The following is a 14,684-nucleotide window of genomic DNA, read 5'->3' on the forward strand; positions in this document are numbered from 1 at the left end:
ATTAAGTTTTTAGCTACAATAGTCCCAAAATCATTTTCGTCAAGTAATATATACATCAGGCTAGTTGAGAATACTGTTTAGATATAAGAAAGGTGTACTAAGCATAACTACATATTGTAAATTAACTGAACATTGAGCAATCAGTACTCGTGTTGTTTAGTAACCAATACAAGTACACAAGTTACCTACACAAAGTATAGTTACTCAAAGTTGGTGAACTGATTTGCTTCATAAACTCGAGGCAATCAGTTTCCACGTTTTCTAGGTAAACTCAACTTGTTACTTTTTACAGTGCATAAATCTGCAGATTATCTACAAATTTCTGAGCAGAAATAGCTAAACAATTCAGCAGATTCTGTGGCCCTAGTCGTAGTTAATGCACTCTTTATTAATAGCGAGAATTTTCTTTAAGTGTGATCATTAGTTCTTAACTTAAAACATTATTAAAGTTTATCTTTGCGCCCTGCAGTTATTCACGCATAATGAATAATGAGTAGTTTTCAGTGTCCACTGGGCAGTGTGCAGGGCACCAGTTATCCATTCCAAACACAGCCCGCCACTTCTCAATGGGCAGCGAAGAGTTAAAAGGTGTTGTAGTGCGTCACGCAGGTGCCTCTCTGAGTCTTAAATGTCAGACACACTCGAGAGCTCAGTTTAGCCGTAACGTCTGCAAAAAAGCGCTTTATTTTCAAGTTTATGAAATGTTTTGTAATCGAGTTGAACCCGCAACCTCTAATCCGGCAGCGCCGCTGACCGTCCTCCGCGCATCGGGCTCTCCTCCACTACTCAAACCTCTTGACCGGAGCACACTTTAGCCACTTCTGCCCTGTTTTACGCGTTGATTTTGGGGCTGACTGCTGAGCTTTTTGACCCCTGGGGATCATTTCCTCTTTTCCGAAAGGACTTTTACTCGCGTGGATATGTGGTGGATGCTGTTTCCTAGATGGATCTGGTTTTTGTTGGGACAGCTTTTCTGCGTCTCGCGTTTGGACTTGCGCGCGCGAGCGATGCCAATGACTCTGTCCAAAGTAGTGTATTCTCATGCGGGAATGTGTCCGAACGAGATGAACCCGAACCTGTGGGTGGACGCCATGAGCACCTGCGCGCGGGAGTGCGAGTCCGACCAGGTGAGCTGCTCCGCTACGTGCTATTGTTCTTGTCGCTTATGGCTAAACGTTTAACAATGCATCATACAGGCTTATTTGTACTATTTGTAGTAAAATAGTTTAGTATGCTACACTGGAAAATTGTTCATTGGATTTACTCAATTTTTAATGTGTTTGCAAACTGTTTATCCGGGCTGAATTTAAACAAACAAATTCAGTTGTACATTACTAGATGCAAGTTGTTTGTTTAAATGCAGCCCATATCAATTGTTTCCAACCATTTACCTAAAAAAAATAGACATTTAATAAACATTTTTTACAGTGTAGTAAACAAAATGTTAAATTAGCCTGTTCGCATCAGAACATGAATTTATTTATTTATTTGCAGGATATTAATTTAGATTTATTACAACAGGTTCAGTAACCAAGTTTTGGGAAAAGACTGTTACATGATGCGTTTGACCATTATACATTTATTTTAATCAGTTTAGGTTTCATACACTGAAAAATACTGGGTTCCACATAATTCCTATATGTTGTCCCAACACACATTAAGTTAACATGATCGTTTTTACAAATCTAAGTGGACTGGACATAAAACAAATAAGTTGTGCCACAAAAACCCCTTAAGGATTGTGTTTTTTCAACTCATTTTAAATAAGTACACTGTAAAAAAAGTGGACTTAACTCAAAATTTTCAGGCAAGAAACTTCAGGACATTTTTACTTTATCTTTAATCAAGTCATGTGCAGTAATTGGGTTGAAAGTTGAGTCAACTCAAAAATGTCCTGAGGTTTGTTGCCCTAAAATTTTAGGTTGAGTCAAACAAGCAGCACAAGTCATATTAGTGTAGCTGCTATCAATTTAGAAACGAAACTATAAGGTATAATGTTAATTAAATATTTAACTGCTGTTTCTGCAGAAACTATGATTAGCATGGTGAATTTGATTGATTTTATTTACTAAATTTATTTATGTACAGTGCTTAGCATATATAAGTACACCACTCACAAATCTATCTTTTAAATTCATATTTTTAATAGGAAGCTGTACAATATTATAAATGTGCATATAAATTAGATTAGTCAGTACTGAAGCCAAACCTGAAGCTTATCTAACAAAATAACTTATGATAACGGTCCAAAAACTAGTACAGCCAAATTTATATGTTATAGAAGAATATTACATACAAATTTTAAAAAAGAGGAGTTTTGTAGGTTGTAATTTATTTTTGCAATGTTTTGCTTGAATTTAATTTTATTATCGTTCAATTTCTAAATATATTTTGTGACTAAAATATTTTTTATATATTTTAAATATTTTTATCATATTTTAATAAACATATCTGTTTAATAATTCTGTTTTGTTTAAAAGCACCAAAATACATTGCCTATATTCACTGAGAAATGAAGAAAAATATTCATTTTCAAAATGGTTTGTACTCAACTATGCTGAGCACTGTATACGTGTGTGTGTGTGTGTGTGTGTGTGTGTGTGTGTGTGTGTGTGTGTGTGTGTGTGTGTGTGCTTAATTCCTACAGCTAATTTTACTGTTACAAATTGCTGTACCTTAAATTTTTAAGTTGAAGCAAGTGAACCCTATTAGTCATTAATTTACATTAAAATTACAAAGAGTTAGAAATATTATTAACTTTAATAAGTTAAAATAAATAAAAATATGTTATGACTTATTGATCAAATAATGTTTACAATGTAAGCCAATTAGTGTATTAGCTACCTCTGTCATTAAAAAAAGTGACAGAACAATTTAAGAAGCTCGCTGGTTCAATCCTCGGCTGGGTCACTTGGCATTTCTGTGTAGAGTTTGGATGTTCTCCCTGTGTTCACGTGGGTTTCCTCTGGTTTCCCCCACAGTCCCAAAGACATGCGCTATAGATGAATTGAATAAGCTAAATTGGCCGTAGTGTGTGAATGAGTGTGTATGGGTGTTTCCCAGTGTTGGGTTGTGGCTGGAAAGGCAACTGCTGTGTAAAACATATGCTGGATAAGTTGGCGGTTCATTCCGCTGTGGCGACCCCTGATAAATAAAGGGACTAAGCCGAAAATGAAATAAATTAATGAAAAAGGTTTTATTTGTATTAAGTATATAGTGATTGACATATATAGTGATTGATCTTTCTAAATTGTAAGGATAAAAGCTTCACTTTTTTGAACGTCAGAATTTTGTAATTCTAATAAATAATGAAATCTCTGATTCTGTGAATCCCCTTAGCTGCATTCTTAGAAAGCCTGTATTATTTTATACAATGGCTAATACTTGATCTTCAAAGCTCGATTATTTGCCACTTCATTATGAATCACTTGTTAGAAAAAAAAAGCAAATTGTGTCACAGTGACAACAGAAACCCAACAAGCATTTTTTGTTTTTAAAAGATGTCTTATAGAAGGTTAATAGACATCTAAACATAGTCGTCTTGGCTAAAACAAGGCTAAATTTGGGCTGTCAGTGAAAATATAAGAGAATCTATTTGATGACTAGTCTAGTTGTGGTCTTTTTTCACTGACAGCCCAAGTTTAGCCTTGTTTTAGCCAAGCTGTCTGCATTTAGATGTCTATTAGACGTCCATTAAACACAATTGTTTGCTGGGAAATGTCAATTTCAATATGCTATAATAACATCTGTAATTGATTTAAAAAATAAATAAATAAATAAATAAATAAAAAAGAAAATTTCTACAATATTTCTTTAAAGAAATGCACAGTAATTGTAATTGTAGAAAAGTACAACAACTGTCACTGTGACATTAAAAATCTCAGCTGTAATAACTTCAGTAATTGATTTTTCTTCTGCATATTCATATGAAAATATGTTGGTCTAAAAATATCTGATCATCTCAATACATTTTGTTTTTGTTTTTAAAAGATGTCTAATAGACATCTAAACATAGTCGTCTTGGCTAAAACAAGGCTAAATTTGGGCTGTCAATGAAAATCTAATAGACATCTAAGAATAGGCCAAAACAAGACTAGTCCTTAAATAAACAGAAATGAATGACTACACATATAAAGTCTGTCTATTTGATGACTAGTCTAAATTAGGGCTATTCTTAGATGTCTATTAGATTTTCACTGACAGCCCAAGTTCATCCTTGTTTTAGCCAAGCTGTCTATGTTTAGATGTCTATTAGACATCTATTAAACACAAAATTGTTTGCTGGGGAATGTTGATTTCAATATGCTATAATAACATCTGTAATTGATTTGGAAAAAAAAAGAAAATTTCTACAATATTTCTTTAAAGAAATGCACAGTAATAACTGTTTTATTATTTAATCAAGCTATTTTGTTCTAGCCTATGCTATAACACTGAAAGTCCTTGATCATCTGAAAACTTTATGAACACATTTTGTTGTAATTGTAGAAAATATGACAACTGTCACTGTGACATTAAAAAACGTCTATCTCAGCTGTAATAACTTCAGTAATTGATTTGAAAAAAATGCACATTAATTCTCAGTCATCTGTATATTCATAAGAACATAAGTTGTTCTAAAAATATCTGATCATCTGAACACATTGTGTTGTAAAGACTGTAAACAGTGGCACAAAAATGTCTAATTCAGTGGGAAAATACACATTAAGCCTTCTATTTGTATGCTAACACTGAAAAATGAAACACAATCAAACAGGAATCTCATGCATGCTAATAACTTCAACAAACTTCAAGCACACTCCTCATAAAATCTCATTTGTTCCTCCAGGACTGTGAGCCGTTTGAGAAATGTTGTTCAAATGTTTGCGGACTCAAGAGTTGTGTGGCTGCCCGATACATGGACATTCAGGGCAGGAAAGGTCCAATGGGAATGCCGAAAGGGGTCACCTGCGACAAATTCATGTGCACCCAGCAGGGTTCAGAGTGTGAAATCTGGGATGGACAACCAGTGTGCAAGTGTAAGGACCGTTGTGGACGTGAGCCCTTTTTCACCTGTGCCTCAGATGGCATGACTTACTATAACAAGTGTTACATGGACGCAGAGGCTTGCACCAGAGGCGTCACCCTCACTGAAGTCACCTGCAGGTATCACTTTAGCTTGTCTAATACCAGCCCTCTCCCAGTGGAAACCACTGCTCGGCCCACCACTGCTCATCCCATAACTACTCCCATGGACATTCAACGCCCTGCCATGCTCAGCAAACCAGCACACCACTTTGTATTTGTGGGCGAAACGGCCAGCTTCCTCTGTGAGGTGACGGGAAAACCAAAGCCGGCAATTACATGGGAAAAGCAGATCGAAGGTAAAGAGAACACTGTGATGAGACCCAACCACATGCAAGGGAACATAGTAGTCACTAACATTGGCCAGCTGGTCATATACAACGCTCAGGTCCAGGACGCAGGTATATACACCTGCACGGCCACAAACCAGGGCGGGTCCGTGCAAGCACATTTCCCCCTTTCTGTAGTCCCTAGAGAGCAACTCAAACCAGTGCTGGTCATGAATTCCACTCGTCTACCTGCTGAAGAGTGCCTGAAAGCACCGGACATGGATGACTGCGGAGAGGAGAGTATGAGATGGTACTATGAAGCCAAGCGCAACAACTGCTTCACTTTCACGTACAGCCAGTGCAACAAAAACCGAAACCATTTTGATGCCTATGATTCGTGCATGCTGTCCTGTGGAGCAGAGCTCGCTGCACCTTGCTCCCTGCCTAGTGTGCAAGGTCCTTGCAAGGCTTACAAGCCACGCTGGGCTTACAGCCATGCACTCAAAAAATGCCAGTCATTTGTTTATGGAGGCTGTGGCGGCAACGAGAACAACTTTGAAAGCAAGGAGGCTTGTGAAGAGATGTGCCCTTTTCCCAAGACCCACAACTGCAAGCAGTGCAAACCCCGGCAGAAGATGGTCCCCAGCTTCTGCAAGAGTGACTTTGTGGTTTTGGGTCGCATTTCAGAGTTGACGGAAGATCACGACTCCGGACATGCCCTCATCACGGTGGAGGAGATCTTGAAGGATGAGAAGATGGGGCTGCGGTTCTTTGGGCAAGAACCTCTGGAGGTGACGCTGCTCAACATGGACTGGAACTGTCCCTGTCCGAACATAACGAGAGCCGAGGGACAGATGATTATCATGGGGGATGTTCACAATGGCATGGCCGTGCTTCAGCCCGACAGCTTCGTGGCCACTTCCAGTGTGCGGCGTGTTCGCAAGCTCCGTGAGATCGTCAACAAAAAGACTTGTGACGTTTTGAAGGAGTTCAGCAGCACAAAGTACTAGAATATTCCAATACCCGAATCTCTGGACATCCTAGAGCAGGGTTGCCAGATGCTGCCTCTGGAGTGTATTTTCCCTCAGCAACCAACACACCCGCCTTTAAGTTTGTAGGAATCCTAAAGATCTTGATTAACTTCAGGTCTTAAGTTAAGTTCTAAAGAAGATGATCCTTCAGGAGCAGTGTATATACACTCTTGTCCTAAACCAGAGGTATCCAAACCTGTTTCTGGAGGGCCGATGTACCTCTAGAGTTTAGCTCTTAACATCTTTTTGAAAAATATTGGTACGACCTCCACATGACAATAACAGCCTCCAAAATGATTCAGAGCTATGGAAATCCACATGAGGTGGTTTTAAATGAGCAAGTATTTCAAATATTACTAACGTAAACATTAGCTGAGCAGCTTACAGCGCAAGGCTTGATTGACAGGGACATCACTCCTGTTGGTATCGTCAATCTGGCAATCTGCTTTGCGTCGAGTTGTTAGTGGAGAGTCTGGCTTACAATAAACCTCTCCAATATTTCAATTTGGACTGCTATAGCTAGTTCAATCTGACATGCTGCACCTTTAAAGAAAATTGTAAGTTTTTCACTCATGATAACAACTTTTTGGTGTTATTATGCATTCAACTCGTAAATACGATTTATCCAACAGGACTTGAATGCATGATAAACTGCAGAATAGCAGCCCTCCAGGGGCAGTAATGGACACCCTTGTCCTAAACAAGGGCTATCCAAACCTGTTTCTGGATGGCTAGTGTTTAGCTCCTTAGGGTCCTCAGATTAGGTAGGTGTACTGAATCGAAACTGCAGCTTAGCAGGCCTCCAGGAGCAGTTTTGAACATGTCCTAAACCAACGTGCCTGCCTCTTATAACTGTATTTCTTATTGAAACAGGCTCACTTAAAACTTGACTTGTAGATTCTACAATCATATCTCATGCTTCTGACTCAGCATGGAGATGCTTGAATTATCCAAGGAGAGATAAAATATGTGAATTACACTGTTTGTATGACACACAGGCATACGTATATGCTAGCTGATTTCTTATGAAAGTATTACCTTATTTACATCTACATGTCGTAGTGTAAGTCCAGTTATTTTAGTTTGACTAAAAAGCCACAAATGTACTATTTAACTCTTTCTAACTGTCTCAAAACAAATGCCTCGCAGGCAGCCACTGAACTTTTACTTTCGGTGGAAACAAGTTGTTAAATATTACTAACCTAAAACTTTATTTATGCCTTGTGAGGATTTGATTAAAGCTGATGTGTGTAATTTCTTTCAGAATAGGCAGAATAAACACCATGTTAACATGCAGATGAAATTCTAAGCAAACTATTTAGATGAAAAGTGCAAATTAAAGTTCACAATGCTAGATTGTTCAAGTACAACATTTGCTCAACCATACTGGGAAATCCTAGTAGGATTTATTTGTCTAACGAATTGAAGAACGTTCAGGAAAATTTCATTTCATGTTGTAGTAAGAAAATTACACACTTCACCTTTAATTATGAAGCCATGTCATTCTTAAACTAAAAACATGACATGTTAAATACTATTGCACCTTATTTTAATTCATAGTCTTTTGTGCTGTAATCATTGTCCGTTGTACCGTCTATTTATGCATTACTACCATAAATTGAAACAAAGGTAGTGCTACGTACTTTACAAAGTACATTACATGTTGTTTTTGTTGTTTTCTTTGTCAAACCATACAATGGCAAACATATAATGAGATTATAACTATTATTTTATGAACAGTTGAAATGCATTAAATGTTTATGGAACACCAGAGAGACGATTAAAGACATTTCCAATCAAACCCAGGAATTGTTCTTGTTTGCGATACTTTCCACAACTTGCAAGCTTGTGTAGCATGTGGTCTCTGTGAGACTTTTTTTGAATGTGCTTTGACCCCCAATCCTGAGGAATTCTATTGTCAGTCAGTCCTGGCCTACAATCTGGAACAGTTGGGCACTAATCTAAATATCCCCCAAGTCATCTATAGTATACCCTCCGAAATTAATGGACAAAAACTGTCACTGAGGTGGCTGTTGTACTTTTAGGCCACACTATGCACCCTAAGATACTAACCCAGTCACAGCTTTTATAACTTTTTTTTTTCTAACCATGTAGTTAAAGCTCTGTTGTTTAGCATCTCAAACTCGTGTTTAAAATATCAACTACATATAAATGTTCTGCAGGTTATACAAGCAAGCTTGCGTCTTTGTGAGACGTCGGGCTTTGATAAGGAGGGACATACTTTATGATAGTGATCCCACCCTCAATCCTGATGGATTCTATTGAACAGTTGGGCACTAATCTGAATATCTCTTAACGTCATCTATAGTATACTCTCAGAAATAAATGTACAAAAACTGTCACTGAGTTGGTACCTTTTCAAAAGGTGCTTTTCTACTTTTAGGTAACACTATGGACCCTAAGATACCAACCCAGTAACAACTTTTGTAACTTTTATTTTTATTTTTGATTATGTGGCTCTGTTGATTAGCATCACAAGCTCATGTTTAAATCGTCATCTACAAATTATCCACAAATTATACAAGCAAGCTTGCGTGGTCTCTGTGAAATGTTTTTGAATAGGCTTTGATAAAGAGGGACATACTCTATGGTGGAACAGCCATCCTACCCCCAATCCTGATGGATTCTATTGTCAGTCAGTGCTGGGCTTGAATCTGGAACAGTTGTGCACTAATCTGAAGATCCCTTAAAGTCATCTACAGTATACTCTCAGAAATAAATGTACCATCACTGTCACTGCTGTGGTATCTTTTTAAAAGGTGCTGTCGTACATTTAGGTAACACTTTGGACCCTAAGATACTAACCCAGTCACAGCTTTTTAAACTTTTTTTTCTAACCATGTAGTTACAGCTCTGTTGATTAGCATCTTAAACTCGTGTTTAAAATGTCATCTACATCATTGTTCTTGTTTGTGAAACATTCCGCTTGCATAGTATGTGCTCTTTGTGAGAAGTTTTTGACCGGGCTTTGATAAGGAGGGACATACTTTATGATAGAAGAGCGATCCCACCCCCAATCCTGATGTACTTTATTGTCAGTCAGTCCTGGCCCTGAATCTGGAACAGTTGGGGACTAATCTGAACATCCCTTAAAGTAATCTACAGTATACTCTCAGAAATAAATGTACAAACACTGTCACTGCAGTGGTAACTTTTTAAAAGGTGCTGTTGTACTTTTAGGTAACACTTTGGACCAATCCAGTCACAGCTCCTGTAACTTTTATTTCTATTTCTAACCATGTAGATACAGCTCTGTTGCTTAGCCTCTCAAACTCATGTTTAAAGTGTCATCTACATCATTGTTCTTGTTGCGAAACTTTCCGCTTGCGTAGTATGTGGTCTTTGTGAGAAGTTTTTGAACATGCTTCGATAAGGAGGGACATGCTTTATGACAGAAGAGCGATCCCACCCCCAATCCTGATGGATTCTATTGTCAGTCAGTCCTGGCCTTGAATCTAGAACAGTTGGGCACTAATCCGAACATCTCTTAAAGTCATCTATAGTTTATACCCAGAAATAAATTTACAAAAACTGTCACTGAGGTGGTACCTTTTTAACTGATGCTGTTGTACTTTTAGGTAACACTTTGGACCCTAAGATACCAACTCAGTGACGGCTCCTGTAACTTTTATTTCAATTTCTAACCACGTAGTTGCAGCTCTGTTGATTAGCATCTCAACCTCGTGATTAAAGTGTTATCTACATCATTGTTCTTGTTTGTGAAACATTCCGCTTGCATAGTATGTGCTCTTTGTGAGAAGTTTTTGACCGGGCTTTGATAAGGAGGGACATACTTTATGATAGAAGAGCGATCCCACCCCCAATCCTGATGGATTCTATTGTCAGTCAGTCCTGGCCTTGGTTCTGGAACAGGTCACATTCCAGCTGTTCTTTGGTGGGAAGTGTTGCGGCTAAGGGGGATGAGGGGGGCAGTCTGATCCCTTGTGTTGTGTCTGGGACTCTCTCCTCGGCTGCAGAGCTTTCATGTGAGAATCATCGCCTCCCCCCAGCGCTCTCATCTCCCCAGCTCCAACTCCAGCCAAGCTGTGACCCTGCATGGGAGGGGAGCCAGCACACACACCACTCTCTGTTTTAAAGACACGGCTTTGAACTTTTGACTGGAGCTGGATGGGAGGGAGAGGGCTAACACATGCTTTTTCCCTAGGGTGGGCCTCCGATGGCTGCTACCTCAGGCTGGCCGACAGGGCCTCATCCATGACCCCGTAAGAGGCTAATGAAAGGAATGAAAAGAGCGAGGGAGAGAATCAGAGATAGGATAGGCTGGGGGGTGGATGCTGGGAATGTGGAGTGGGGAAGTTTCATTAAAACTGTTGACAAGTGTCAAGTGAAGCACTCAGGCTCAAGTTCAACAGGCATAAAAGAGAGTTTGTTGTTTCCTAGTTGGCTAAACGCTAGTTACAAACTCACTGAGCAACACTGTAAGTGCATATTTGAGATTTGGACGTGTAAGGACTGGGTGTTGAAAAGAACATGAGATGAGGGACGTGACCTCTAAACTAACTATGATTGTTACAGCTCTGTTTATTAGCATCTCTAATTTAAATCATTTTAAAACACCTGTACAAGTTGGTTTTCTAGTTTGCTAACCACTACTTATGAATGCTGAAAGATGACTATTTTTATTTTATTTTATTAAGCACTATTATTGTTTTTATTAAGTTCATGTGGTCAAATTTTAGTGTTTATTTTGCTAGCACACATTGTTATTTTTTAGGTGAACGATTGTCCATGCATTTGTTTGGTAATCTTCAATCAAATTATGCGTGGTGGTTATCCGCTGTCATTGCGATCTCCAGCAGTTGATCTTCTTGCACAGACATGGTAGATCTATTCCTTGGCAGTTCCCAGGTTCTTCACTGGGCCTTTTACCCTTAGCAAAAAAAACTTTCTAAAGATGTCTGTTTTACTCAGTTTGCTGCTTGTGGGTTAAATTTGGGCGCTCAAGCAAAGTCCCTTTAAGGCAAGTCATTTCACTTGGCGGTCATCTTTGAAACACCTCGGGCAGTATGCTCGGGCATTCTGTTTAAATGGGAAACACCAAATTCTACAAAACTGCTTACGAAGCTTACGATTGAATTTCATATTAGGAATCACCAATACAATTAAACAACAAATGTCTCTTTAGTTTATTTTCTAAACGTCCGAATCTCACAAAATCTGCAGAAACTCACGTCTGGTCCGAGCCCCTTTCCCAGAGTATCGTCAGTCTATAGCGATTGATGATTGGCTCCTGTACTAGAAGGTGGGCTTTATTGGCCATATAGCGATCAATGATTGGCTCCTACTAGAGATGGCTTTATTCACCATATTGACTGTTACACTTTTTTCCCCATTCAAAACACCACGAGTAACATGTCTTGTGTATTCTAGAGTCTTTGGCTCAAGTGACTGATGCAAGCGGGAGAATATGGTCATTTTTCTAAATAAAACATTTTTCAAAATAAAAGACTGAAATAATAAATAAAATGGAAATAATTCATGATTTCTTGTGCGGTCCAGTACCAATTTATGGCCCGGTAGTTGAGGACCACTGATCTATTGTATACTCTCGGATTAACAGCTACAAAAACATTTGTAACTTCCGTTTCTGAAAACTTCAGGGTATATTTAAAATGTAATTTACATTACAAGAGTTTTCTAGTTTGCTAAACTTTAGTTATGATTGTTGGATGTTCACTAAGCAACACTGTAACTGCATATTTTAGATTTGGAGAGCAAAATGTACATAAGGACTGGCCATTGAAAAAGACCTTAAGAGATGGGGGACGTGTCCTCTTTTAAACTAACTATGCTTGTTACAGCTCTGTTTATTAGCATCTCCAACGCAAAATAATTTTAAAAGACCCTTACACGTTGGTTTTCTAGTTTGCCAACCACTACCTTTGAATGCTAAAAGTTCATTTACAAAGTACAAAGTTTATTTTGCTAGTGCACATTGTTATTATTTAGGCGAACAATTGATCCATGCTAAAAATAATCCACAGAAAAAAAACATTTGTGTAATCTTCAATAAAGATATTCTGATCAGTTTACTTTGCGTTTGGAGTGGCGGTCCTTCAGTCGGGCACTAATCTGAACATCCCTTAAAGTCTTCTATTGTATACTCTAGGATATACAGTATATGTACCAAAACATTTGTTTCTGTTTCTTAGCATGTAGCTTTGTTGATTAGCAAGTCAAACTCAGGGTGTATTTAAAATGTCATCTACATCACAAGTGTTTTCTAGTTTGCTAACCTTTAGTTATGAATGCTGGATGTTCACTGAGCAGCATTTGTAAGCACATTTTGAAGATTTGGGAAACACAAAGTTGTTTAAAAAGGCTTAAAAGACCATTAGTAAGAATGTTGGTGCGACAGCCTAGTGGTCATTGTGCCGAAATATAGAGGGGCAGTGCTCTGGGCATTCAGAATTTAAATCCTGGAATTTTTTTATTGTAAAGCCCCTCAGTTAGGTGCTAATCTGAATATGTGAGAGGATGTGCCCCCCTTATATTTGCCTGTGTCTGTAGTTACAGCTCTGTTAATCTGAAACTCAATATTGATGTAATTTGACCTTTACCAAACTAACATTGATACCAGACAACATGTTGTATTTATGTTCTCATGTTGCTTTTTTATCCTTTAGACATGCAGCACAGGTGAATAATTCCTGAAGAAATTTACAGTAAGATGCTTTGGAAAATGAGCAAATAAAGCACACATCCATGTAGATCTTGCATGTATTGTTGATATATTAAAACCATTGCCTAGATGGAAGCAAAATTTACCTCACAATGTGAAAGAAACTTGTAAACACAATCACCTCTTGTTTTTATACTTGACTCTGGTTTTGAATACAAAGTTAGCACCGTAAGTGTCAGTAAATATAGCATTTTAATTGTTTGGCAGAACCACTGACCTCTACTGGTCAGATTTGGAAGCTATAAGTATTTAGAAAATGCATTTGTGGTGAGTAGGATGGATAAATAAATATATGAATCAATTAACTTTTAAATAAAAAAAATTAAGAACAAACTAATTAAACTATTAAATTGATAAATATTAGAAAAGATTTCCATCAACTTTAATCATCCTGAAAAAAGTATCACTTGTCTACATAACCATTAAACCGCCTTTTTGTTTTCAATGCCAGAAATCTGAAATTTAAATTCTTTTTTTTATTTAAATCATTTATACACATATATATATATATTACTCGAGTAGCAGTGTGTTGTGGCTGTATATCGGCACTATATAGACGATATACAGCCATATCGCACTGCCACGAGTGTGATGTTGCGTTTATACAACAGTTTGACGGCATAATCGTGTATATAAAAAAGAAAATCAAACACGAGAGTCTCAAAATCCTTTTGGAACTACTTTCATCCGCCATTCATTTATATCTGGACAGCAGAACAGCAGAAACCATTTCTACTTCACCAACGTCACTTTAAAGATAGTATTTGAATGATTCTCAGCGTAATGTCTAAAGTGATGACAAAACAGGGGATTTTGCTGACATTTTAAGATTATAAGACTGAACAGCATGACATGCCATCAGTCTACAGAGATTTCCCAGTATTGCTCTGTTGCAATCGGCATATCACAAAAATTATCCAGAAAAAAGCCAAAGCAAAGCAAACTATCAGATTACTGTTGTATTTGTGGTAAGAAATATAAGGAGACCCGGAAGGCACGTGATGATGGGGGAAAAAATGGGTGGAAGAAAAAAAAAAAACTGTGAAAGGAAAGTATATATTTTCAAGTTTTTGCGTTCTCTCGCAAAGAGTGTTTCCTTGCAAAACTTGTGTTGTGTTTCCTTGCAAAACTGTTTTTCCACAAACACTTCCTGTTCACTTCATACATGTCAACCCTCCTGTTTTTGCTGGGATTCTCCTGTAGGCTACTTGACCATTCTATCCTGCTTTCATCCTATCATTAAGTATTTTCCCATATTTCTCATATATTTATAACCTTAAAAACACATTGAAATAAATATAAAAATGTCTGAATTCACTTTCTTTCCACTAAAGTTGTGTGTCGATCATCGCCCTTCATATGCAACCTCTGAATCAGTGAATGAGGTACACGGACGTGCTAGGATGGATCATAGCAGGATAGAATGGTAAAATATGGGAGCATCCTGGCAAAATGGGGAGGGTTGACATGTATAAAGTTAACAGGAAGTGTTTGTGGAAAAACTGTTTTGCAAGGCCTTGCAAAACATCTTCGCAAGGAACTGCAAAAACTTTAAAATAAATATTTTTCTATCACAGTTTTTTTTCTTCCACCCAT

The 14,684-nt window shown here is 37.8% G+C and overlaps 1 protein-coding gene across 1 annotated transcript; it reads left to right on the forward strand.

Annotated features, from left to right (window-relative positions):
• The first annotated feature begins 569 nt into the window (after nucleotides 1-569).
• wfikkn2a (info WAP, follistatin/kazal, immunoglobulin, kunitz and netrin domain containing 2a) lies at nucleotides 570-8,165 on the forward strand. Its single transcript, XM_056453270.1, has 2 exons — nucleotides 570-1,127; nucleotides 4,829-8,165. The coding sequence occupies exons 1-2, from the start codon at nucleotides 921-923 to the stop codon at nucleotides 6,341-6,343; spliced, it is 1,722 nt and encodes a 573-aa protein (XP_056309245.1). The 5' UTR covers nucleotides 570-920; the 3' UTR covers nucleotides 6,344-8,165.
• Nucleotides 8,166-14,684: the final 6,519 nt, after the last annotated feature.

This window comes from Danio aesculapii, chromosome 3, assembly GCF_903798145.1.
Source record: "Danio aesculapii chromosome 3, fDanAes4.1, whole genome shotgun sequence".
NCBI lineage: Eukaryota > Metazoa > Chordata > Actinopteri > Cypriniformes > Danionidae > Danio > Danio aesculapii.